The 26316-nt window shown below is 43.2% G+C and overlaps 1 protein-coding gene across 1 annotated transcript; it reads left to right on the top strand.

The window, feature by feature from the left end:
- The first annotated feature begins 2597 nt into the window (after nt 1-2597).
- LOC121473512 (regakine-1-like) lies at nt 2598-7760 on the top strand. The gene is made up of 3 exons (XM_041725967.1): nt 2598-2795; nt 6862-6982; nt 7369-7760. Exons 1-3 carry the CDS (start codon nt 2726-2728, stop codon nt 7460-7462), a joined length of 285 nt encoding a protein of 94 aa, XP_041581901.1. The 5' UTR covers nt 2598-2725; the 3' UTR covers nt 7463-7760.
- The last annotated feature ends 18556 nt before the right edge of the window (nt 7761-26316 follow it).

Here is a 26316-nt window from a genome sequence, read left to right as displayed (position 1 = left end):
CGACCAAGGGCTCGTGGGAATATGAGCCATGCTGGCTTGATCTCTCATTACCTGCAGTGCCCACATGGATGGGACAGAAGTGAAATAGGATGCAAACTGCCAAGACACAGGACCCAAAGGACCTGGACAATGGACTTCATCTCCATCACTCACCCTCACTCCTTCATCCTTGTCACCTGCTCTTCTGCCTGTCTTCCCAATGCACCAAGCCCATTCCCATCTCAGGTCTTTGGCCCTTGCTGTTCCCTCTCCCCAGGATGTTCTTGCTCCTGATCGGTGCAAGTCTGGCTCCTTCTCAACAAGCAGGTCCCAGCTGAAATGACATAGCCTCTGAATACCAGGTTCCCAGGCCTGCTTACCAAACTACCAGCACCCAACCCTCTTCCATCACCTCACTCTGCTTTACTTTCTTTGCTATTTTCCTCCATCTCCTACTGCTTTGTCTGACTGCCCCTGCTCCATCCCAGCATTTGAGGACCTGAAGAGCAAGGGACTTGCCTTTCTTGTTTGCCTCATATCCCGTAAGCCTAGAAAGTGCCTGGCACAAAATGAAAGTTCAATTAACACCTACTGAATAAATGATCATTGGCCCTGAGAAAGGTCTCAATATGGACACATAAGGAAGATCTCACTCACTTAGATTATCCATGTTACATATTCCTTTCAGTAACTATGTGAAGCCTTAAAAGCTAAAGAAAATTACTTGAAAGTTTCCTAACTTGAAAGTGGTAGATTCCAGAAACTAAAAACAATGTTTCTCATTAGATCAAAAACTCCTATTCTTTCCATTGGAACAAGGATTTAAATTTTTCTTTTTAGAAGGGGAACATTTTCTTTGCAAGCACTTACCTGAAACCCCCTTGTATAAAACTGATAAAAAACACAGATGCTTAAATCAAAACCACAGTGAGATACCACCCCACATCCATTAGTATGGCTACCATAAAACACACACACACACACACACACACACACACACACACACACACACAGAGAGAGAGAAAATAACAAATGTTGGCAAAGATATAGAGAAATTGGAAGTCTTGTGTGTTGATGATAAGAATATAAAATGGTACAAAGGCTGTGGAAAATAGAATGGATTTCCTCAAAACATTAAAAATAGATTTACTATATGATCCAGCCATTCCACTTCTGGGTATATGCCCCAAAGAATTGAAAACAGGGTCTCAAAGAGACATGTGTACACACTGTTTCACAGCAACATTATTCACAATAGCTAAAAGGTGGAAGCAGCCCAAATGTCCATCAAGAGATGAATGGAAAAGCAAAATGTGGTATATCCACACAATGGAAGGTTATTCAGCCTTAGAAAGGAAATTATGGCATGTGCAACAAAATGGATAATCCTTGAGGACATTATGCTAGGTGAAATAAGCCAGTCACCAAAAATAAATACTGTATGATTCCACTAATACATGAGGTACCTAGAGTAGTCAAAATCATGGAGACAGAGAGTAAAATGGCGATTGCCAGTGGCTGGGGAGAAGGAGAGGGGAGTTATTGTTTGATGGGTGTAGAGCTTCAGTTTTGCAAGATAAAAAAAAAGAGTTCTGCGGTTGGATGGTGGTAATTATTGCACAATATATGAATGTACTTACTACTATGAACAACATACTTAAAACTGTTCACAATGGCAAATATTATGTTATATACGTTTTACCATAATAAAAAATTTTGAAAAAAATCCACAGATGCTTAATCTGATTTTGGTAGGAGTGGAGGTAAGGGAGAGCCACATTTTCCTGAACTCCCAGTAGAGTGACCAGCTCATCCCTGGGTTAGCACATCCCAGGAACACCCTTAGTCCCAGGCAAACCGGGATGGTTGGCCACCCTACTTCCCAATACCATACAAACCACTGTGATGCCCCTGTGCAAGGACCATGCAGCACAAACTCAAGGGTAACAAGATATGACTGTATAATGTAGAATACATTGCCCTGCCCCTGGCTCCCCCAGTTTGACCCAGAAGGAACATATCCCTCAGCCTCAGTCCTGGAGGCAGCCCTGGCTGAGCAGAAAGCCATGTACACCTTCCTTGGTTGCTAAGGATCGACTCAAGCTCACTGTGCTGGGCAGAGGACAGGGCCCCCAGCTCACCCTAAGTGAGGGATTCCAGTCTAACCCTGGCTAGTGAGGCCCAGCCACCTCAGGGTCCCCTCCAAACTCAGCTCCCCACTCTCTGTCCCCATCAGACGTGAGTCCAAGCCTGGTGCTGGAGATGGACACACCACAGGGCCCCCACACCTTTACCTTGATGGGCCCTGGAATCCCTAAGCCTCAGGGATCCCTGACAGTCACCTGGGCCCCTGAACTCATGGTCCACAGGGCTCACCATCAAGGAGGCTTCACTAGGCTCCCTGCAAAGGAGCAGAAAAAGAGGGCAGTTTCTACCCCAAATCCCTTTGCCTCTGGGCCTCCCCCACCACTACCCTTAAAATGCAAGCCAAATGTGAATTCTGGGATCATTCACTACTTTCTACTTCTCTTTGAATACATTGACTCAGTTCTCATATTTTAGATATATCATCAGTCCTAATTCCAAAGAAACAAAACTCTCATGCAATCTTGGATTGTTCTATCTCGTGACTTCCTCACCAGCAATCTCTTACAAAGAAGGGGTCAGAGCCCAGATTTCAAAGAGTCAGAGAACCCAGGAGTCTTCAGCCCCATCCTGCTCCTGCAGCCGGTCAGCCCCCAGAAGGATGAAGGTCAGCCTCATTGCCCTGGTCTTCCTCCTCATTCTTGCTGCCCTCCACTCTGAGGCCAATGAAGGTGAGATCTGTTACTCTTATTCCTCTGAATAGAGATAGCACAGTGACTGGAGGCAGGGGGCTATGGGAAGGAGATAGGGGTGGTCCAGAATAGGCTACCTGCGGGTCCCTGCAAAACAGTATCTTTACCAAGGGCCTCTCCCCATTCCTGGTTGGGACTCGTTTCTGCCTCCTCTGGGGAAAGGAAAACCTACCTCTGAATACAGCCCCCCTGGCCCTGGGGATTCAGCAGAAAGAAGCTCCCTATTGCAGATACACGGGAGCCCACGCATAAGCAGAAACTCCCTATTGCAGATACACGGGAGCCCACGCATAAGCGTAGGCTGGGACAGAGGAACCTGGAAAGGATCAAACTGTCTTCATGGCTTAGATAGGGTTTTACAACATGCTGATTGGTCACCAACATTTAAAAATCTGTATTTGTTTCTTTTGCAAATATGGAAGACCAAGCAGACATGAGCCTGAGTTTCCACAAGCTTTCACTGGGACTGATGTGGTGGGTGCCATCCCTTTAGACAGGGGTGCACTTCCAGGTGTTAGAAGCCCCCACTGACAGCACCATGTGCACCTGCTGTCTGCCTGGCCTTTGGGGTTGAGCCTGAGACTCCCATATCAGCTTCCCCCTCTTCCTTTAAAATTTGTCTAGTGTGTCTATGGCATAGAGCTGCTCCTGGCATATAGTAAGCTCTTAATAAATATTTGTGCAATACTCTGATCAGTAGAACCAAGTGATTGAAAAAGGCACAGCTAGACTCCAGGTGTCCAGCTCACTGCATTTTCCACCCTAAACAGGCATGGTTGCCTTTCTGCAGGGGAGAAGATGGAACAGCGGGACCCTGGGGGGAGATTCCCCAGGAAACTGCTCTCTGGAGATTAAGTTAACCAAACTCAAAGACAGAGATACACTGTCTTAGGACTCTGATTTGCATCCCTGATAGCCCTAGAAATGATGGCCAGTTTTTCAGGAATTTTGACAGCATCTAGCTCTAGAGCTCTGTAATGCTTTCCTGTAATTCCCGTTATCATCGTAGGCCTTCTCATCTACAGATGGGATGAGTGATACTTTCTCAAAAAGGTTGTTGTGAGGAATGAAGATAAGCCACATCTAGAACTAAGCCACACATCAGGCCTATGGCCGAGACTCAGTGAATAGCACTTCTTTTTAATTCTTCAGAGAGCAGCGACACAAAATGGAGAAATAGCTGGCTTTACAATCAAGGAGATGTAGATCTAAGTTGAATTCATTCGTTCATTCATTCATTCAACAAAAATATTCTAAAAGCCTACTCTTGCCACCCTTTCTGTAAATGTGCTGGACTACAGATACTGTCTCTGCTCCCAGGGAGCCTCAGTCTAGAAGCTCTATAACACCAGGCAGTTTGTGAACCTTCCTTGTCTCTTTCAGACCTCCTGAACCTCAGGCTCTTTATCTGTTATGCATGGGCAGTGAGGCCCTGATTTTAACAATCATCAATGTATAAATCAATACACAGTACTTGCCCCCTTGATATTTGCTGTTTTAAGGACACAGGTTCAGAAAGGGTGGGTGTCCTATCTGTAGTCACATAGCTTTCAGGAACAGAAACAAGGACAAATGTAGCTTTCCTGAATATAGTCAAGGCTCTGTTCCTTATAGCATCACAAGACCTTGAAGGAGGACCCTCTCCTATGAAGTGGACCAGTCCTGCCCTCCTGTAGCCCATCCTGGGCATCCATTGGCAATTCCACATGGCAACTCCTTCTCAGCATGTCTGAGAAGCATGAAATTATATTTTTCCAAAGCCCAAGCCCTAAGAAAACTCATTTGAAAAATTGAGAAAATGTGAAAAAGTAGAATTCTCTTGCAAGAATTAAAGCTTAAAAATCAATATGGAGGTGTTACTGATTTAAAGGAATCCACATTGGGGATCCCTAGGTGGCTCATTGGTTTAGCGTCTGCCTTCAGCCCAGGGCACGATCCTGGAGTCCCAGGATAGAGTCCCACATCGGGCTCCCTGCATGGAGCCTGCTTCTGTCTCTGTCTCTCTCTGTCTCTGTCTCTCTCTTTCTTTCTCTCTCTCTCTCTCTCTCTGTGTCTCTCATGAATAAATAAAATCTTCAAAAAAATAAATAAAGGCATCAACTGACACATAGAGCAAAGGCAGGAAACACAGGACAGTTGGAATTTAAAGGTAAGATCAGTATTTTGGAAAACCAGGACAGAAGCATGTGGGGAGACATGCTCGGAGACACCTGACAGCTCAGAGTTATAGCCATGTTGCAAGTACACTTAACACAAATCATATGGGCAGTGGTTCAAGAAATAAGTTTTAAAAGCAAAATATATCCTTAAATGGGCAATTTCAACTGTGATTCCTGCTAGGAGATGTGAATATTCTGTTATTTGAACAATAATACTCATTGACATTACCCAATGTTTGAATAATTGTTACAGGTTCTAGTTCCTTATAAATGCTTTGGCAGAAGAACATGTAAATGTCAGACATGTACATGTCATTGACTGCTGGGATGTGGAACCAGAAACATTTGCTAATTCGTACATAAAATCTAAATTGGCAAAAGCATTATTAACTTGAATAAAAAAAACCAAGTCAGTACAAGAAGACAAGATATGCCCATTGTTAAAAAAGAAAATGAGCTTGTATGAAGGATTATAGACTCTAACACCCAACTTAAAGATGAACTTGGACATATTTTGAACAATTTGACCAACAGAATGCAAAATGGAAAACAATGTTTCTACATTTGCAATATTTGTTATAACACAATGACAAAGACTACAAATGGGGGATCCCTGGATGGCGCAGCGGTTTGGCGCCTGCCTTTGGCCCAGGGCGCGATCCTGGAGACCCGGGATCGAATCCCACATCAGGCTTCCGGTGCATGGAGCCTGCTTCTCCCTCTGCCTGTGTCTCTGCCTCTCTCTCTCTCTCTCTCTCTCTCTCTCTGTGACTATCATAAATAAATAAATAATTTTAAAAAAAGACTACAAATGGGTAATTAATGTTTTCTGTGTTTTAAAAATTCATTTTTGATCACTTTTAAATATCTTAAATATTAAACATCTATAGTATTTTTTCAGTTTTTAAATAATTTTTCTTGGCCATTTATTTTGTGTCATTCCCTTTTGCCATATTTTCTGTTATTGGCTGTATCTGCCAGAGAACGTTCCACATGTTATTGAATATATAATCTTTTTTTAAGATTTTACATATTTATTCGTGAGAGACACAGAGAGAGAGCCAGAGACCTAGGTAGAGGGAGAAATAGGTTCCCCAGGAGGAGGCTGAAGTGGGACTCCATCCTGGATCCCGGAATCCTGGGATCATACCCTGAGCCAAAGGCAGATGCTCAACCACTGAGCCACCCAGGCATCTCTGAACATATAATCTTGTCATAGCCCTTAGAGACACCATTCATTACCTTTTTTTTTTTTTTTACAGAAAACCTATAAAACTTACAGAAAACCTATAAAACTTTCAGAATCACAGAAAAGTGATTCATTGCTTAGAATATGGTCATGCATTTTTAGAAACATGAAAACGTTATAGAAAATATACAGTACACCTAAGACAAATACAATATTATATTGTCAACTATATCTCGATTTTAAAAGAAAGAAAACTTGAATAATGTATGAGTTAAGAATTGCCAGGAATTCTGATTTCTTATTCCCAAATCCTGAAGACTGTCAGAAATTTGAAACACTTCAACCAGAGTCACATCCCACCCTGGGGGAAGGGTCAGAAAGAAGTCAGGAGGAGCCAGCAGTGAGGAAGGAAGAGAGGTTTTATTTTTTTTTTTTTAAGTAATCTCTACACCCAACATGGGGCCCTAATTCACTACCCTGAGATCAAGAGTCACATGCCCTACTGACCAAACCAGCCAGGCACCCCTAGAGGAGGAGAATTTAAAAGGGGGAGGAGGAATTGCTGCCAGGGAGAGGCCAGGCCTTACTCCTTCCAAGGTTCTCTGGTTTCCTCCTCTGATACTCTGGCTGATAGAGATACAGGTCTATGCTTCCTTGTGGAGAAGCTTGCAGCATCACATGGCCCTCTTCCTTGCAGAACTAGTTAATGAATTAACAATCAGTCCATGCTGTTTGGCCTTCATCTCACGGAGAGTCCCACTCCGGTTTGTGAAAGGTTATCAGAGAACCGGTGACCATTGCCTCACCCCAGGGATCATGTAAGTTGGGCCACGCTGAGGGTGGAAAAGGGTGCAAATGTGAGAACCAGTAGGGCCTGGGAGAGAGAAATCGGGAGAGAAATAGGGATGGGAGTATGTAGGAAGTGGGAGGAACAGAGGAAGAAACAGCTGAGCCGCAGCCTGGGGACTATCCAGCCTAAGCTTGGCCGCCAGGGGGGACATGAGAGCTGGTAGTGGGGTCTTCACTGAGTCCCTGGGCTGGGAGGCTTGGGGGGGCGGGGTGGCAACAGAGAGTGGGAGTGTCCTTCTTTCTGTGAGCGGCCAACATCCAGCAGAGAGGGAGGTGGGAAAGCTCAAGCTGGGTAGAAAATGGGCTCCTCTCTGCCTGCTGACTCAGTTTCTCCTTTCTCCTTCTTGATCCACAGTTTCCTTACCCACAAGGGCAGACAGATCTGTGCCAACCCCAATGTTGCCTGGGTGCAGGAGTACATCAGACACCTAGACTCTCTGCCAAAGTGATCTGGAAGCAGTGGGGCCAGCATGGCTGAGGGAGCTTGAGAAGAGGCCACAGAGCCCCTTTCCTCCTCAACTCTCTCAGCCCCAGAAAGTCTCTGGGAGTTATCCTGCCCCAACCTGAAGCTCTTTCATGTTTTCTGTGCTCCCATTCTCTGACGAATTTTGCCCTTTCCTGAAGCTTTGCTTTGACACTTCCCTCTGGGACCTGAGGACACTCAGGTGTCTGTGGCCCCCAGACAGCATCTGTCTTCCCTTTGCAGGCAGCCAGTTGTTGAAATAAAGCCATGCCACAGAAAGGAAACCTGGTGGTTTGAATTGGTTCTCTCGCAGATAGCTGGTTATTTCTTTTATTTTACAGACACTTCCTACAATATTTACTATGTATCAGGTGCTGTTCTAGACTCTTCCATATGAACGAAATAATTTAAATAATGGGATGATGGGAGCAGAGTTAGAATCAGGAGTACTGATGACAAGTGATCCCTAGTTCGGGGCCTTACATACATAAAAATATAGACAAACAGTTTGTTTGCTTATAAAGTACAGAGTTGAGGTGCACACCTAACACACCTCATCATTCCCATCACCCAGGCTGGGAAAGATGCAGTTCATCCTTCCTTTAAAGCTCTTATCCAAACCTCTGTCATCTAAACATTTACTTCTCTATCCCCTCAATACTTAGTTTAAGTAACACCTGTTCTCTGTACTCAAACTCACTCAGCCCAAACCCTGAGGTCTGCAGTCTCTTCAGTGCTCCCTTGACCCTCATCCCTGATGCCTGGTGTGGAAGTGACTTTGGACATTTGAGCATGTCCCCGCCACCACCCCAGTTAAAGACAGAGCCAGTCCTCCGTGGGGCACAAGGAGGAAACAGGAGGTAGGGTGGGAGGTACTCAGCTCCACTCTGGGGGATACTGAGGGTGATGCCAATCTGGCCATGCTTCACCAGACACCAACCAGAGAAGGGGCTCAGGGACACTGATGTTGTTCAACCCATGCCCCAAAACTCAAGTCTTGGGGAAGACATACTACAGCTTGCTGCCTCAATCCTAAACTCCTGTGAAAGAAGGATCCTACTTGACACCATAGGTCAGCGATCTCTGTACATCTGTGGGTTTGGTGGTAGGGTATGGAGGGCCATCTACTGTCAGGGGCGAAGTTAGGAAATCAACAGTCTATCTTATGTGTCTTCACATTTCCCCATCAAGTCCCATTTCCTCACTTTACTGCTCCTCGCTCTTCCAAATTCCAATCCCTAGAGCCCTAATGTGCCTGGGCTTACTCTTACTCAAATCCCATCTGGAAAACAGTTCTTCACACCTCCATTCACACTAAAATGTGGTCAAAACTTTGAGGGAGTTCAAATCTCAAAGTCAAAGGGACAAAAATCAGTGAGGAGATACAGAGGGCCTGGGGTCTTTGGGAAGGTTGGGAAGGAGTGCAGGGGTAGAGGGCCAGTGATGCCCTGATGTTGGAGGACCACATCAGTCAAATAGGCTGCAGATGGAGGTTGAGCAGCGGAGATGCAAAGGTATGGGACTCATAGCCCTATAGGTGAGCACAGCCATCTGACCCCCCAGCAAAATGAACCTATATGCCTACAGGAGGGAAGGAAGGAGCTTAGGGAAGCACCTACTATGTGTCAAGAACTGTACAAAGTGTTCTACATACACAACATCATTTAACCATCCCCACTTCCCTGTGGTGTCAAGCTCATTACTCCTGTTTTACTATAAAGTCCATTTCGAGCACAGTCTTCCTAATTCTTCTTGATCCATCCGTCTCTCTAGGTGATCTCAGCCAGACTTATAACTTCCATACTCCCCAATATGCTGACAGGTTCCAAATTTATACTCCTCTAGCCCAGGCATCTCCACTTAGGAGTCTAATAGCTTCTCAAAATTAGGTCCTCCAAACTGAACTCCTGAATGTCCCCAAATCTGCTCCTTCTTTGTCTTTCCATCCCCATCCTCAGTAAATGGTAGCAAGATCCTTCCAATGGTTCTGAACAAAATCCAGTGGTCATCTGTGATTCTCCTCTTTCTTTCCTACCTCATGTATCTTATTCTTCATACATCCAAAACCTGAGCACTTGCTGCCATCTCTGCTGTTACTCCACCACTCACTGTCTTTCACCAAGATGACCAGAGTAGCCTCTTAAGAGTCTCCATGCTTGTAATCTCAACAGAACACTCAATGATCTTTTCAAACATATGTCAGATCACTCCATTCTCCTGCTCAAACCACCCCCCATGGTTTCCCACCCCAGAGTCAAAGTCTTTACAATACCTAAAAGATCCTGCATGATTTACCCACCAGCCCCCACACCACCTGACCTCAGCTCCTACTTTTTCCTAGCTTCCTCCACTCCACTTCAACACCTTTCATGTGGTTCCCCAAACACAACAGGCAGGATCCAGCTCCAGGGTTTAATGCCTTTTCCTCTGCTAGCATCCTTCTCCTCCATCTGGTAAGCTTCCTTTAGGTCATGCTCAAATACCACCTTATCAGGAAAGCCTTCCTTGAACATCCTATAATATTTCTACACACACACACAATTCCTTATCCTCCTTCCCCACTTGTCACTACTTCCATAGTACTTACCAGCTTGCATTATACTATATACTTTTGTTTGTTTATTTTGTTTGGGTTTTTTGTTGTTGTTGTTTATCTGTTTTCTTATAATTAGAACGTAAGCTTCATGAAGACAGAATTTTTAAAATATTTATTCACTGCTCTACTCTCAGTGCCTAGAGAGGACCTGGTAAGCGTAGGCACTGTTGAATGGATGCAATGATGGGTGGGTGGATGGATGGATGGATGGATGGATGGATGGATGGGGTCATTTAGGCTCACAAACAAGCCTAAAGAGGATACGGCTTCCAGGAGGGAATTTTTGGAACTTCCCCATCTTGAAGAGCTTCTTCCCAGCTGGAGGATAACCACTGATGACCTTCATAGAAGAGGTTCCAGAAAGTAGAGAACAATGGCAATTCATTCTGCCATTCAGATGCCATTCTCCTTAGTTATCTGGGATGCTTGCCCCTGCAGGGAGCTGAGATGGATACTGAGTGTCCTGTGAATTGGAACTATAACTGCCATGGGATGTGCTTCTTCTTCAAGCTTCCCTCCTCAGGAAATAGAATCTCCATTCTCCAAACTACTCAAGCTGAAAACAGGAAGTCATCCTTAAAACAACTCACCCTCATACCTGCCCCCATCCAATCCATTAATAAATTCCTTCATTCTGCCAAAATCCCTCTCAAATCCATCTACTTTAGCTCCTCCACCACCACCCTAATCCAAGCACTTATCCACAAGACCTCATGATGTGTCTCAGAAGCAGATGAGGATTTGGCAGGTATATAGAATCCAATCACGCATCTGAGAATGGTGCCTGGTCAGGATGATCATGAAAATTCAGAATTAAAAAAAAGAAAGAAAGAAAATTCAGAATTCAACTATAAAGTTGCTGAAGAAAGTCAGCCATAACCTTAGCAGGGGATACAAGGATACAAAATTCTATCCACACAAATCACAGGCTTTGAAGCATCTTCAGAGCCAGAGAGGATGGTCATAAATGTCCTAACGAATGAAAGAAATTACAAAATCTAGCTTGGCCATGAGGAATGTTTGCTATACTCTCAGTAAAGGTGCTGGCTTCTGTCTACACAAGTAACACAAAAGAATCATTTGAGGATAAAATTAGAACCTAGAAGCCACCAATCCATTTTAAAGGAAGTGGACTTTTTGAGAGGCAAATTTTGATTGCATCGAATCTATAATTCAGTTCAGTAGTGTTCCTGCATATGAATATTTCCCTTTCCCCAAAGCAAAGTTACTCTTTCAAGAGGCCTCAGGACACTTTAAGGGAAGCTAGCAAGAAAATTTTCACCATTCACATTTGAGCAGTGATTTATGGATCCTCCTCAAGTATACTTATCCTTCATATATTCAAGAATGTCTGAATCTCAGGGGAACCTGAATGGCTGAGTCGTGAAGCATCTGCCTTTGGCTCAGTTCTTGATGTCAGGGTCCTGGAATGGAGTCCTGCATTGGTCTGTCTGCTCGGTGGGAGTCTGTTTCTCCCTATCCTTCTGTGCCCTTTCTCTCTCAAATAAATAAATAAATAGTTTTAAAAAAAATAAAGGAAGTGGACTCCAACCCTTCTATTGTCATAGAGTTCTGCATACCCAGTCATGGTGGAGTGGAATCATCCTTATAGTGTGCAGGCCCAGGTCTCAAGTCCTTTTTGGCCAATAAGCAAACTCCCCGCTGCTGGGATGGTGATTTTGGTGAATACCATAAAAAAAAACTGGTCTATTAATCTCAATATGTTTAAGATAATAACACTGTACCCTAGTGGGTAAGCCACAGAATGGTTAAAATCAAACATAGATAGGAAGCTGTAAACTCAATACTACAAAGATTAGGAATGTGTTTGTAATCATTTGAATCACCTATGTTATATGGAAATTCAAGTGTTTATATTTTGAATAGAGTGAATTAGAGTCCATGACAGATTATCCTTGTGACTGCAAAATAAAGTGTGTAATTAAATCATTTATTTTGTACTTGTGATTCTGAGTTGAGAGATAAAAGAGAATTTGCCTTAGTGGAGAATATTGGAATGTTTAACACACCTTTATTTTCCTTATCTATAGGCTTAATTTGTTATTTTTACAGGAGTGAAGTACTTCAGAAGGTTCTGAGTATTAGATCAGGCATGTAGAGTACTTTAAAAAGTTCAATATATTAAGAGCAGCTTAAATTGTCTACAAATATTTCATCAACGAAGATGGTAAATGAGATCGATTGTTTAAGGGCAGTCTATTCCACTTCATTAAGCATTATGCCAGGGCCTCTTAAATTTTGCTAACTTTATAAGTTAGCAAATGGCTAACTTTTTAGCAAATGGCTGATGGGAAACTAATTTTTTAATTTGTTGCTCTACTGAACTAATATCTATTTAAAAATCAAAGGAGGGGTTCCTAAGTAGCTCAGTTGGTGACTCTGACTCTTGATTTTGGCTCAGGTCATGATATCAAGATTGCAGGATCAAGCCCTGGGTGAGGCTCTGAGCTCAGCATGGAGTCTACTAGAGATTCTCTCCTTCTCTCACTCCCCCTGCCCCTTGCCCCACTCACAATCATGCATGCTCTAAAATAAACTTAAAAATAAACACATAAATATCAAAGGAACCTCAAACAGCTTCCAACACAGAACTCCACCTGCAGACATGAACAGACTCACACCAACAGAAGTCATCCTTATCTCTTGCCCTGATGACCACAATATGCTCCCCTTGGACTCCCCACTTCCATTCTTCCCCCATCCTCTCCATTCTCCACTGCAGCCACCTGAAAACCCTCTAAGAGCTTCCCATTATAACTAGAATAAAATGCAATATCCTTACATGTCCTGTAAGGTGTCCCCATAATAAGGCCCCTGCCTTTCTCCTGAGACCCATCCTGAGCCACTATATTTTTAAAAAATATTTTATTTATTTATTCATGAGAGACAGAGAGAGAGAGAATGAGAAGCAGAGACACAGGCAGAGGGAGAAGCAGGCTCATGCAGGGAGCCTAACGTGGACTCAATCCCGGGTCTCCAAGATCAGGCCCTGGGCTGAAGGCAGCGCTAAACCGCTGAGCCACCTGGGCTGCCCCTAAGCCACTTTCTACCTTGTCTCAGTGCTCCAGCTACACTGATTTTCTTTTGTTATCTCAAATGCTCTATCCTCATTTTTGTCCCAGGGATTTTGCATATGTTATTCATTCCCTCTCCTAAGGTTTTCATTCCACCCACCCTTAGCTGGCCAGCTCCCACTCATCCTTTAGGTCTCAGTTAACCAATCTTTCCTTAGAGTGGACTTGCATTAACCTGGAGTATAAGTTTGGTCTCCAATGATACTGTTTCATAAAACCCTATAACTAATCCTTCACAGCTCTTATCATACTCTTTTTTAAAAGATTTTATTTATTCATTCATGAGAGAGAGAGAAAGAGGCAGAGATGCAGGCTCTCTGCGGGAACCCAATATGGGACTCAATCCTGGACCCCAGGATCAAGCCCTAAGTCAAAGGCAGTTGCTCAATCGTTGAGCCACCCAGGCGTCCCTCTTGTCATACTTATTAATTATATATTTATTATACATGATTATTTCCTTAATGTTTCTCTCCATCACAAGACTGTTGGTTCCATGAGACCAAGTAGTATTGGATAGGTGAATTAGGAGTGGCAAACCCTTTGCTGATGGCCTAGGAAGCATCTCTCCACCCTCACCTTTACTCTAAAGAATTAGCTGGATTATACCAGAATTCTAGGTTACGGGTTAGGAGCCAAATCCAGCCTGCCGCCTGTTTTTGCAAATGAAGTTCTATTGGAACACAGTCATGCCCATGTATTTACATATTGTTCATGGCTGCTTTTGCTGTACAAGTACAGAGCTGGACAGATGTGACAGAGGCTTTGTGTGGCCCACAACATTCAAAATATTTACTTTCTAGGATAAATATTTATTTTCTAGGATAAAATACCTATGCCAGTATGCAAATGTCCCTGAACAACTGGCATCTAAGCTCCAGATGTTCTTCTCCCCTGCAAAACCAGTTCAGGCTCCCACTATGCATGACCAGTTGGTTCTTTCTGCCCCCTTCTAACTTCCCTATATTAGGTGAAACAACTCAGCAGAATATCTCTCCAGGAGCACTCCCCATGTTGCACCCAATGGTGACTGGTCCAATAATGCTTCTCCATGGGACAAGGAGGGTTTAGGGGACTGCTATAAGTTTTTCCTCCATAAGTCTCTTGCTATACAATGTCTTCCCACCCTCTTAACAACTACTAAGGAAAGAAGAAATGAGTAAGTGGGTAAATGACCTGCAGGTGGCTCTAGTACTTCACCAGTGACTCATCAAATGAGGACAAATTGGGATCACATTGAGGGTTTGGACTACTTTTTGCTTTATGGAGGTTAATACATTGGATTTTTTTTTTTTGAGAAAAGCATTGCAAACTGAATTTCCCATTGTCATTTTCTTTTGCTATTAGTTTATCTCATTACTTGGAGAGATAGGTAATTGTTTGCTTTTTCTGATGGTTTTTATAGGTTCTTGTTAGCTGGGCAGGAATTTGGACTCAAAGATCTCTTTACAAAGAGAAAGAACACTTGGAGCCAGGATGGAAATTAATGGCATGTTTAGCTCAAAGTGGCAGATAGAACTCCTAACTTTAGAATTCCTCCTGTCAAAAAAAAAAAAAAAAAAAAGAATTCCTCCTGTCCAAACCCCACTGAAATAATAATTTTGAAGGAAACAAAGAGGGGTTCATGGCAGGAAGACCAATAGTCTAGAGTTTTCATTGAATTTCTGGAAGATGGAAAATGAACCGAGTGCTATAAACAGATCAAATAGCAGAAGAAGCCAGAACCCAGGACACACCCAGGAGGAAACAGCAGTGGAGGCTCTTAGTGACAGGTGGGGAAAGCAGGAGTGAGATATGGGTGGGAGTTCTGAAGATGCATCAGCAAGCAACTATCAGCAGATGCCTTTGTCCTACCCATCCCCATCACTGGGATTTGCAGTGTCAAAGCAAAAACTGGCCCTAGACAAAATCAAACAAGCAGACAAGACTTTATTCAAGACTGTTGCAGTCGGGAAGAGAGAATGAGCTTAACTCTCCCCCACTCCCCACTGAAACAAAAGGCAGGAAGATTCTTAAGGGCTGGGATGAGCTAAGAAAAATCTTAAAGGATCTCAGAGGGAGGTAGCTCTATGGGATGTGACCAGCACATCAAATTATTCCTGAATTTGTAAAGGTGCTTTTCTGTGATTAGGCCATCTGTGTTGGCTAATTGGCACCTATTAAAGTTAGGTTCCTATTGTCCCACAGAGACTGGGATATAAGGGTGTTGTCTTCCTTGATGGTCACATGTCAAAAGAATGAATTCCAGGTCCTTGAGACTTGGTCCTACCAGGCCCTTTTTGGGTATTAAAACAGGCAAGCATCTAGGAGAAGATTTTTACATATTTCAAACATCCCCAACTTTCCTGCCCCCAGCCCACATTGCTGGGCACTGTATCAACAGCATCATAGGCTCACAGTACCTACCTGTTAAAGGTCTGAATGGCTAAGAGTACACAAATCAGTGATTCAATAAATCGGTCAGTGGATGATGCCTCATCATCCCCAGTACAATATCACCAGAGACAATCATCTGAACAAATGGGATTTCTGTTTGGACCTTACACTAATGTTCTTGGCCTCTAGAAATAGATCCACTTGAATTACATGGATAAAGCAATGCTTGGTATATTTTCCTTGACTTTTTTGATATCTTAATATTAAGTAGGAAAGGGGAGCTGATTTTTCCCATATTTTTATTGAAATTTTATCAGCCCATAGAGAAGTTTTGAAACAAAATATCAAAGTGGACAAAAGAAAACTTTGGAAATTATATTGGCGCTTAATAGATTTAGATGGGCCAGAAGACCATTTCTGTATCTAAACCTCTGAGAAACTCTTCCAAAGGTCCCATGGCACACTTGTAACAGGATGGCCATCAAATGCAATTTGAGGTGGTAAGAAATTAGAAACAACACAGGAGAACAGAAGAATGTACGCATCCAAAGGAAAGTAGGCAGCAGTAAAAATCAATGCACTAAATTTCAATCTAGCTGCTGCTGAGTTGTTTATTTTTATTTATTTATTTTTTGCTGAGTTGTTTAAAAGGGGACACAGGGATTCCAATTTACCACACTTCATCATCTATGTACAGTAAAATCACACACACAAAGCATTATTATTTAGTGTTCAAGAATACACATCTTTTTTTTAAAAGGATTTTATTTATTTATTCATGAGAGACAGAGAGAGGGGCAGAGACACAGGTAGAGGAAGAAGTAGGCTCCATGCCAGGAGCCTGACGCAGGACTCGATCCTGGAACTCCAGGATTGTGCCCTGGACCAAAGGCAGGTGCCAAACCGCTGAGCCACCCAGGGATCCCAAGAATACGCATCTAAACAAAGGTACATGTTGAATACATCAGTGTGAGATCCTATAGGGGAAGGGGAGTAGACACAGACTTATCAGATAAAAGAAGAAAAAAAAATTCTATAGTCACCTGGATCAGCTGATGCTGGTGAGGGGTCATGAACTGAGGGGCAGGATTAACTCCATATTAACTTTTTTTTTTAAGATTTTATTTATTTATTCAGGAGAGACACAGAGAGAGATGCAGAGACACAGGCAGAAGGAGAAGCAGGCTCCCTGCAGGGAGCCTGAGGCAGGACTTGATCCCAGGACCCCAGGATCATGACCTGAGCCAAAGGCAGACGCTCAACCGCTGAGCCACCCAGGTGTCCCTCGGGTTAACGTCTGATGTTAACAGAGGCAAGGAGGGAAAAGAAGAAGGGAGGGAGGGTAGGAGGGAGAAAGTAAGAAAGTGAGTATCTACTTTTCTTATTAGTGCTCTGACCTCAGCTGCTTTAATGTCTCCAAAGCAGTGGTGGTAGGAGAGCACCTGCCTGCCTGCCTCTAGTAACTTCTAAGGGAAAAGCTCCTCAGGTACTAGTCTTCACATTCCTCCCAGCCCAGGGGTCCAGGGAGGGCTGCAGAGGGGCAAGCTGGTGAGGGGGCAAATGACTTGGCCAGGAATGTTTCCTGCTGTCACATAGAGCGGAATGATAAATAGGGAATGAAGGATGGTGCCCTGAGTCTATGCCAAGGAGAAAAGGAATATGCTCAAGAAGGACTAGGGAAAAGCCAGAGAAGAGACCATGACATCAGGCTCCTCTATCTGCTGGAAACCACACAGTGGGGCCCTTAGGAGAATGCACCAGGTAATGGTATTAAGAAAGCCTCCAGTGAATATGTACCATATTAAGACACTGCGCAAGCTACTTTACTTTGATCATCTCAACAATTTGCCAAAATAGGAATCATCATCCCACTTATAAGCATGGAAACTGAGATTCGGAGAGGTTAAGTGACTTGCCTGATGCCACCCAGCTAGTAATGTCAATGAAGAAATTCAAATAACCAGCTGAGGAGCCAGACATCCTGGCTTGTTTTAACTATGCCACTTACTCTTTTTTTTTTTTTTCCTTTCTGGATCAAGAACAAGTTAATCTCCCAAGTTTGAAGTCTTCTTCCCTATAAAATGTGACCGTACCTAACTCAAAGGGTTGTAATGATGTCCTCTCTCCCTCCCTGTTGATATGGCAGAGACTTGAGGACATTTTGTAAACTCCAGCCCCATCTAACATTAAACCAGGCACAGGAACTGTGCAGTACTCTTCTCTATGTGTCCAGTCACCATACTCCTTCCAGCTGCAGGTAGGGCGGCTATTATAGAGCAGGGTCCTTCTCCCTGAATCCTGCTTGGCTGCCAAGGGAAAAGGCCCAGATCATAAAATCCAGCTTCATGCCTCCTCTCTACACCCTGTTTTACTCTACAGCTTTGCAAAAAAGCAGAAGCAATAATCCAACTATGTGTCAAGAAGTTGGTTACTTTTAGCTGAAAAGGCATGATTATCAAAAGGTCAGAGAAAACCCAGTTCCTGGGCAGGGATGAAGCTGGATGAGTCAGGGACTTGGCTCTGTTCCTCCTTGAGCCTCCAGAGGTCCAAAGACAGGAAGCACTGTGGCAAATGTTGGGGGAAGGGAGGGAGCAGTTAGGAAAAGTTTGGTAGGAGGAGAACAGGTCTGCCTGAGGTTCTGTAAGCCCCAAGAAAGGGTCTCAGGGAACTTTGAAGGGGCTTCTGTGTCCAGCACATGCCCAGGAGCAGCCTTCGAGGAGGCACCTGCTGAGCACTCCCAGGATACCCACAGATCAGAGCCCCTGTGTGTCATGGATACCTTGAATGGGGACATCTCTGGGGAGCAAATCACCCAGCAGTCTCCTGCTCAGTCTTGAACTCTAGGGGCCGATTTGTCCTCTGCTCCTGGATAAAATGACAGTCTCCATGATTTTCCTAGTTCCTCTCAAATAATACGAACCATTCTTCAGTCACTTAAGTCCCGAAACATAGTAACAAATAAATGACTACAATTTAGAATCCCATATGAAAAAAAAAAAAAAAGAATCCCATATGAAAGTTGCACTTCCATCTTGCCTTAATAACGCCCTTCGGCCCCTTGCAGGTGGAAAACTTGTAGTCAGGGACAAAGGGCTTTCCCACCCAGTCCTTAGACATCCCCTATCCTTGCATTTCTGATTCTTTCAAGAAAGATTACTTTAGGGGCACCTGGGTGGCTCAGTCAGTTGGGCGTCTGACTTTTAATTTTGGCTCCAGTTATCATCTTGGGGTCCTGGATGGAGTCCTGTAAGGGGATCTGCACTCAGTGGGGAGTCTTCTTGGGCTTCTCCCTCTCCCTATCTCTTTGACCCTGCCCTGGCTCATGCATGTGCTCTCCCTCTCTCTCTCCCTCTCTCTCTCTCTCTAAAACTAAATAAATACAGCCTTTAAAAAAATTGTGAGCCTGGGTGGCTCAGTGGTTGAATGTCTGCCTTCGGTTCAGGTCGTGATCCCAGGGTCGTAGGAGTGAGTCTCACATCCTGCTCCCCACAGGGAGCCTGCTTCTCCCTCTGCCTGTGTCTCTGACTCTCTCTGTGTGTTTCTCACGAATAAATAAATGAAATCTTTTTTTAAAAATGTGATTGTGGGATCACAGGGGGTTTCTGTTAAGTTTTGCTTAACTATTGCCTAAATAAATAAATAAAGTCAATCTTTAAAGAAAAAAGATTCTTTTTCTAATTTATTTTTTACTGGAGTTCGATTTGTCAACATATAACACCCAGTGCTCATCCCGCCAAGTGCCCCCCTCAGTGCCCATCACCCAGTCACCCCCACCCCCCGCCCACCTCCCCTTCCACTACACCTTCTTCATTTCCCAGAGTTAGGTGTCTATCATGATTTGTCACCCTCACTGATATCGTAGGGCAGCTCTATTTTTAACCCTTTCAGGAACCTCCACACACTTTTCCAGTGGCTGCACCAGTTCATATTGCCACCAACAGTGCAAGAGGGTTCCCCTTTCTCCACATCCTCTCCAACATTTGTTGTTTCCTGTCTTGTTAATTTTCACCATTCTCACTGGTGTGAGGTGGTATCTTATTGTGGTTTTGATTTGTATTTCCCTGATGCCCAGTGATGAAGAGCATTTTCTCATGTGTTTGTTGGCCATGTCTATGTCTTCCTCTGTGAGATTTCTGTTCATGTGTTTTGCCCATTTCATGATTGGATTGTTTGTTTCTTTGCTATTGAGTTTAATAAGTTCTTTATAGATCATGGATACCAGCCCTTTATCTGATAGGTCATTTGCAAATATCTTCTCCCATTCCGCAGGTTGTCTTTTACTTTTGTTGACTGTTTCTTTTGCTGTGCAGAAGCTTCTTATCTTGATGAAGTCCCAATAATTCATTTTTGCTTTTGTTTCTCTTGCCTTCATGGATGTATCTTGCCAGAAGTTGCTGTGGCCAAGTTCAAAAAGGGTGTTGCCTGTGTTCTCCTCTAGGATTCTGATGGATTCTTGTCTCACATTTAGATCTTTCATCCGTTTTGAGTTTATCTTTGTGTATGGTGTAAGAGAATGGTCTAGTTTCATTCTTCTGCATGTGGCTGTCCAATATTCCCAGCACCATTTATTGAAGAGACCGTCTTTTTTCCAGTGGGTAGTTTTTCCTTCTTTGTCGAACATTAATTGACCATAAAGTTGAGGGTCCAGATTCTTTATTCTGTTCCAGTGATCTATGTGTCTGTTTTTGTGCTAGTACCACATGGTCTTTTTTTTTTTTTTTTTAGTACTACATTGTCTTGATGATCACAGTTTTGTAGCACAACCTGAAATCTGGCATTGTGACGCCCCCAGCTATGGTTTTCTTTTTTTAATATTCCCCTGGCTATTCGGGGTCTTTTCTGATTCCACACAAATCTTAAGATGATTTGTTCCAACTCTCTGAAGAAAGCCCATGGTATTTTGATAGGGATTGCATTAAACGTGTAAATTGCCCTGGGTAGCATTGACATTTTCACAATATTAATTCTTCCAATCCATGAGCATGAAATATTTTTCCATCTCTTTGTGTCTTCCCCAATTTCTTTCAGAAGTGTTCTGTAGAGTTTAGGGTATAGATTCTTTACTTCTTTGGCTGGTTTATTCCTAAGTATCTTATGCTTTTGGGTGCAATTGTAAATGGATTTCACTCCTTAATTTCTCTTTCTTCAGTCTCATTGTTAGTGTATAGACATGCCACTGATTTCTGGGCATTGATTTTGTATCCTGCCACACTGCCGAATTGCTGTATGAGTTCTAGCGATCTTGGGATGGAGGCTTTTGGGTTTTCTACGTACAGTATCATGTCATCTGCAAAGAGGGAGAGTTTTACTTCTTCTTTGCCAATTTGAATGCCTTTATTTCTTTTTGTTCTCTGATTGCTGAGGCTAGCACTTCTAGTACTATTTGGATAGCAATGGTGAGCGTGGACATCCCTGTCGTGTTGCTGATCTTAGGGGAAAGGCTCCCAGTGTTTCCCCATTGAGAATGATATTTGCTGTGGGCTTTTTGTAGATGGCTTTTAAAATGCTCTATCCCTATACTCTGAAGACTTTTGATCAGGAATGGATGCTGTATTTTGTCAAATGCTTTCTCTACATCTCTTGAGAGGATCCTATGGTTCTTGTTTTTTCTCTTGTTGATATCATCTATCACATTGATAGATCAACATTATGAGTGTTGAACCAGCCTTGCATCCCGGGATAAATTCCACTTAGTCATGGTGAATAATCTTCTTAATGTATTGTTGGATCCTATTGGCTAGTATCTTGTTGAGAATTTTTGCATCTGTGTTCATCAGGGATATTGGTCTATAATTCTCCTTTTAGGTGGGGTCTTTGTCTGGTTTTGGAATTAAGGTGATGCTGGCCTCATAGAACGAGTTTGGAAGTATTCCATCTCTTTCTATCTTTCTGAACAGCTTTAGTAGAATAGGTATGGTTTCTTCTTTAAACGTTTGATAGAATTCCCCTGGGAAGCCATCTGGCCCTGGACTTTTGTGTCTTGGGAGGTTTTTGATGACTGCTTCAATTTCCTCCCTGGTTCAGGTTTTCTATTTCTTCTTGTTCCAGTTTTGGTAGTTTGTGGTTTTCCAGAAATGTGTCCATTTCTTCTAGATTGCCTAATTTATTGGCGTATAGCTGCTCATAATAAGTTTTTAAAATCGTTTGTATTTCCTTGGTATTGGTGGTGATCTCTCCTGAAAAAAAAGATTATTTCAAAATGAAAACATCTGAGCTACAACAGATGCAGAAAGAAATCTTATCTGAAAGTCTGTGTCTGACTAAAGCAGAGCTTTATCCGCATCAGCTGCCACAAATCCCACCTCCAGAGGCACATTAAAAAGCAAAACAAACAAAACAAAACAACCTGTGTAAGTGACCCTCTTTAAATCTTTCCATCCCTTGAATCTCTAGCCTCTCCCCACCCCTTAAGCTGGTATATTAACTTTTACCCCTAGCTATGTGGGGGAGCTTCTCTATATATAAAGTACTCCCCTAGGCATAATACATTTTTCCTGTTAATCTGTCTTTTGTCAATTAATTCACAGGCTCCTGATCACCGACATAAATTGGTAGAGGAAAAGATTTTACTCCCAACAGGGGTGAATGAAATATCCAAGAACTAGATAATGGCGATGGTTGTACAATCCTGTGAATATACAAAAAAAAAAAAAAAAAACACTGGATTTAAAAGGATGAATTTTAGGGTATGTGAATTTTATTTCTATAGAAATAAAAGGTGAGAGGAACTAGGAAGTTCCTATTTGACTGGTCTGCCCTGGACCTCTAGCCTTGATGCACTGGACTTGACAAGAATTTGAAGCAGACCCTTTCTCTGACAATGCCCACCATCCACCTACCTCCCTCTGGGACCTGTCACCTGCCGCTCCCTTGACCAGTCAAGTGCTTCTTTGTCTGGGCTGGATGCTTTTCCTTCTCGGCCCTGAAAAATATCATGTTAATCCCTTCACTTTGCAGAGGCCTATTCTTCCTTCCAGGTGGTCCTCTGACACTGGCACTTCCTCTGGCTGAAGGCTTATGCCTGGCCCAAGGGAAACACATACTCTTTGCCCCAAACGAGCCATCCAATGCAACAACTCTCCCTTGTGCTACCTTCAAAGCAGCCGGCTAAACCATCTCCCTTCCTACAGATTTTCTGGACTGGAGTCAGACAGCTGTCCACTGCATCCCCCAAACTCCCGAGTCATCTGGTTGAAGCCCCTCTTCCCAACATTAGATAGAGAGAAAAAAACACACTGGGTGTTATGCTATATGTTGGCAAATTGAACTCCAATTTAAAAAAAAAAACAAAACATCTCCAGCCTTCCCTATGAGAAGTAAAATTTTCAGCATTACTACAGCTTCTCTGAAACCTTCTTCCCTAATCTCCCACTCCCTCCTACCTTTGATACTTTCAATGTGGGTTCAAAGGTTAAAAATTACAGTGAACCTTGTTTGTGAATCTGCATCAAGATGGCATCATGCCCAGATGAGTGGTATTTACCACCTTTTTTCATGTCTTTTGGAAGAGGAGGGCAGTTGCCAATCTGGTAAAGGGCAAAATTAGGAAATCAGTAGAATCTATCTCCGTGTCCCTCAGCTTCCCTATTTAGGCCTCTTTAGGGCATCCCCACAGCCCCAGTCCTTAGTTTCTCAGTGTCCTCAATTATATACTCCTCGGGTGCCATCCTCAAATCAGCTGAGTCTCTTTTCATACTAAAGTGTGAATGACTAACCAAGGCTTTAACAGGTTTTGAAAGGCCAAAACCAGAAATCAGGAATCAGACATGAGGTAGGGAACAGCTGGTGGCTTCCAAGATTTGGGGTCACTCACACCTTCCAGGAAGGATGGAAGGGAGGACAGGAGAGAATGGGGCACAGTAAAGGTGTGATGTTGCAGGGCTAAACAGGTAATATGGCTTGAAAAGGGAGGCAGACATTCAAGGGTGCTAACAGAAACCTGAGACTTGTAATCCCACTGACAGCCCATTGCCACCTAGCTCACCAGGGAGGAGGGACAGGGTGATCACAGGAGGGATAAAAGGCACATAGATTTGTGGAGTACCTACTATGTGCTAGGAATTGTACAAGGTAGTCTTCAGACATCTCATTTGATGCCCTCCACAATCCTGTGGTGGAGGTTTACCAATCCCACTTATGGATGGGGATATCCAGACTCAGTGAGGCTGTCATTGAAGTCATGGGACTTATTGGACATGCTCTAAGAGGATGGGCTGCCTGATTTAGCACAAAGCCATAGCTGGGTGTGGCTGTTCCCATCTGGTATCTGCGTGATAAGCTCTGAGGGAACTGAGACATGGGTCTTGCCTCTCTGGGAATGTAGGATTGCTCCTCCTCCAGGGCCCCTCACTGCATGAGAAGCCCCTGGTCCCCCACCCCTACCCCACTTTGGCAAATGAGCGGGGGTCCCAGCAATTCTCCCCCCATCATTAGGAGAATGTCTCCTCTTTATTCCCATGGATACAACTGAGCCCAGCCCTGATCATTTCCAACTGGAGGACTGGAACAGTGGTGGTCTTGTCACTGGTTTCTTTACCCTGGGCTCCCTGAATCCATTCTTCACAGACCATCAGAGTGATCTCACCAAAGTGTAAAATTGATGATGCTTTCCCTGCCTAAAACACACCAAAGCCTTCCTACTGGCCTCAGATTAAACCTCATATCCACAAGATGGCCTGTGTGTGCCCTGTGTAATCTAACTCCTGTATCCTTCTCCAGCCCTATGAAGTACTCCTTTCTCCTGCTCTCAGGACTCCAGCCAATTCAGTTCCTGACATGTGCTAGGATTTTGTGCCTCAAGATTTTTGCATAAGCTATTTTTCTTACCTGTATTTCTCTTTTCCTTGCTTTTCAACCTAGTTAACATTGCTCATTTTATAGTTCTCAGTTCAGATGTTCTCTTCTCAGAGAAACAATATATCCCTTTCCAATGTGTTGCTTATTACAATGTGTAAGTATACATTTATTTGTGTGATTATTTAATGTTGGTCTCCAGAGCAGGGACATGATCTTTTGGCTCTCCATGGTATTCTTGGTGGCAAGCAGAAGGCTGGACACATTGTAGGCACTTAGTTAATATGTATTATAAAGATGAACAGATGGATGAGTGGATGGATCGATTGATCGATGGGTGGGTGAATACTCTAACAGGAAGCTCCCACTAATTTTTCTTTTTGCCTCAGGTTCCAGTATGGTGTAGCATAGCATTGTTGCTAATCCTGTCTTTATTTAAAATTTTTATTTTTTTTATTCACTGTAGATTTTTTGGCATTAATTTTTCTTTCTTTTTTTTTAGATTTATTTATTTATCAGAGAGAAAGAGAACAAGGAGGGAAGGAGGCCAAAAGAATAGGAAAAGAGTCTCAAGCAGACTGCACTGAGCATGGAGCCCAACACAGGGCTCGATCTCATGACCCCAGATCTCACAACCTGAGCTGAAACCAAGAGTTGGAAACCCAACTGATTATGCCATGCACGTGCCCCAGTATTAATTTTGATTTTCAAAATATTTTATTAAAATATTATTTATCTCAACTTATCAAATTTTGGTGCCCTCTTAAATTTTGTGCCCAAAATCTATGCTTCACTCACCATACCCTAGTTCCAGCCCGGCCCATAGTAAGGAATTAATAAACAGAGACCATATGGTCTCTCTTCTGTCTCTTAGAAAATCCCACATGGTTTGTGACAAGTTCTTTTAAGATCTGTCCTTTCTTGGGACACCTGTGTGGCTCAGTGGTTGAGCATCTGCCTTCAGCTCATGGCATGATCCTGGGGTCCTGGGATCGAGTCCTGCATCAGGTTCCCGCAGGGAGCCTGCTTCTCCTTCTGCCTATGTTTCTGCCTCTCTCTGTGTGTCTCTCATGAATAAATAAATAAAAACTTTGAAAAAAGAAAAAAACGACCTGTCCTTTCTTCCCTGAAGCTGTTAACCTCCAGTGGTGGGGTAAGAAGCCAGCAAGGTCTGGTAAGGGGAGACTCAAGTAGGTACTTTCCAGGGGAAGTGTAGACTTCTGAACACCTGTCAGTTGCACAAACACAAGGAGAAGCTGGGGTCTTGTGGCCTGGGCTGGACCCACAGGGAGATGGGGGCAGGAGGTATCTATCCCAGTGTGTAGAGAGGGTCTGAGTCCAGGAGGGAAAAGATGAAGAGGGGGGCTGGTTGAGGGACATGTGAATAACTAAGGAAGACACTGTCTAGGGTCCTAGGGAAGGGGCAACCCCTCAGAAAGGAAACTGGCCTTTTCAGACTGGCTTCTTTTCAAGTCTCTGCATCACGTTTTCTATTATTCCATTTATCAAAATGAGTCACATAGCCAAGATCAGAGTCAGTATAGGAAGAAACTCTCCAAGTGCAAGCATATTGGGTGGGAGGAATTATTACAGCTATTTTTATAAATAATCTACTAAAGAAAGAATAAGTCAAATTTTTAAACCAAAACCTAATCTCTGAGCTAGAGTTCATAGAAGTGCTTGGTCCCCAATTGAAATCTCTTTACTTGACTTGATATCACCAAGGCATATAGGAAACGGTCAGAAGATACCTATCTCAGAGACACCAAACCACTTAATAATGATGATGGAGCAGTTTCAATTTTTCAACATAGAATAGACTTTCGCTATGTTCTTTAAGGGAATATTGTTTACATTTTTATTTCCCTAAGGAGAGCCTGGGTTCAGACTTACAAACAAAGGAGAAAGAAAATAAGTTGGTAAGATCAGTTATTCTCCTTATTACTTAAGGAGAAAGATTTTCCGATGCAATAGTGAGAATGT

This window comes from Vulpes lagopus, chromosome 12 (genome assembly GCF_018345385.1).
Source record: "Vulpes lagopus strain Blue_001 chromosome 12, ASM1834538v1, whole genome shotgun sequence".
Lineage (NCBI taxonomy): Eukaryota > Metazoa > Chordata > Mammalia > Carnivora > Canidae > Vulpes > Vulpes lagopus.
This window is presented reverse-complemented; position numbering and strand designations above follow the sequence as displayed.

What these genes read in the sequence shown, in the direction of transcription:
- LOC121473512 (XM_041725967.1), top strand. Translation starts at nt 2,726, where the DNA reads ATGAAGGTCAGCCTCATTGCCCTGGTCTTCCTCCTCATTCTTGCTGCC. An exon ending in CCACTCTGAGGCCAATGAAG is followed by an intron (nt 2,796 to 6,861) that starts GTGAGATCTGTT and finishes TCTTCCTTGCAG; the next exon opens with AACTAGTTAATGAATTAACA. An exon ending in TGCCTCACCCCAGGGATCAT is followed by an intron (nt 6,983 to 7,368) that starts GTAAGTTGGGCC and finishes CTTGATCCACAG; the next exon opens with TTTCCTTACCCACAAGGGCA.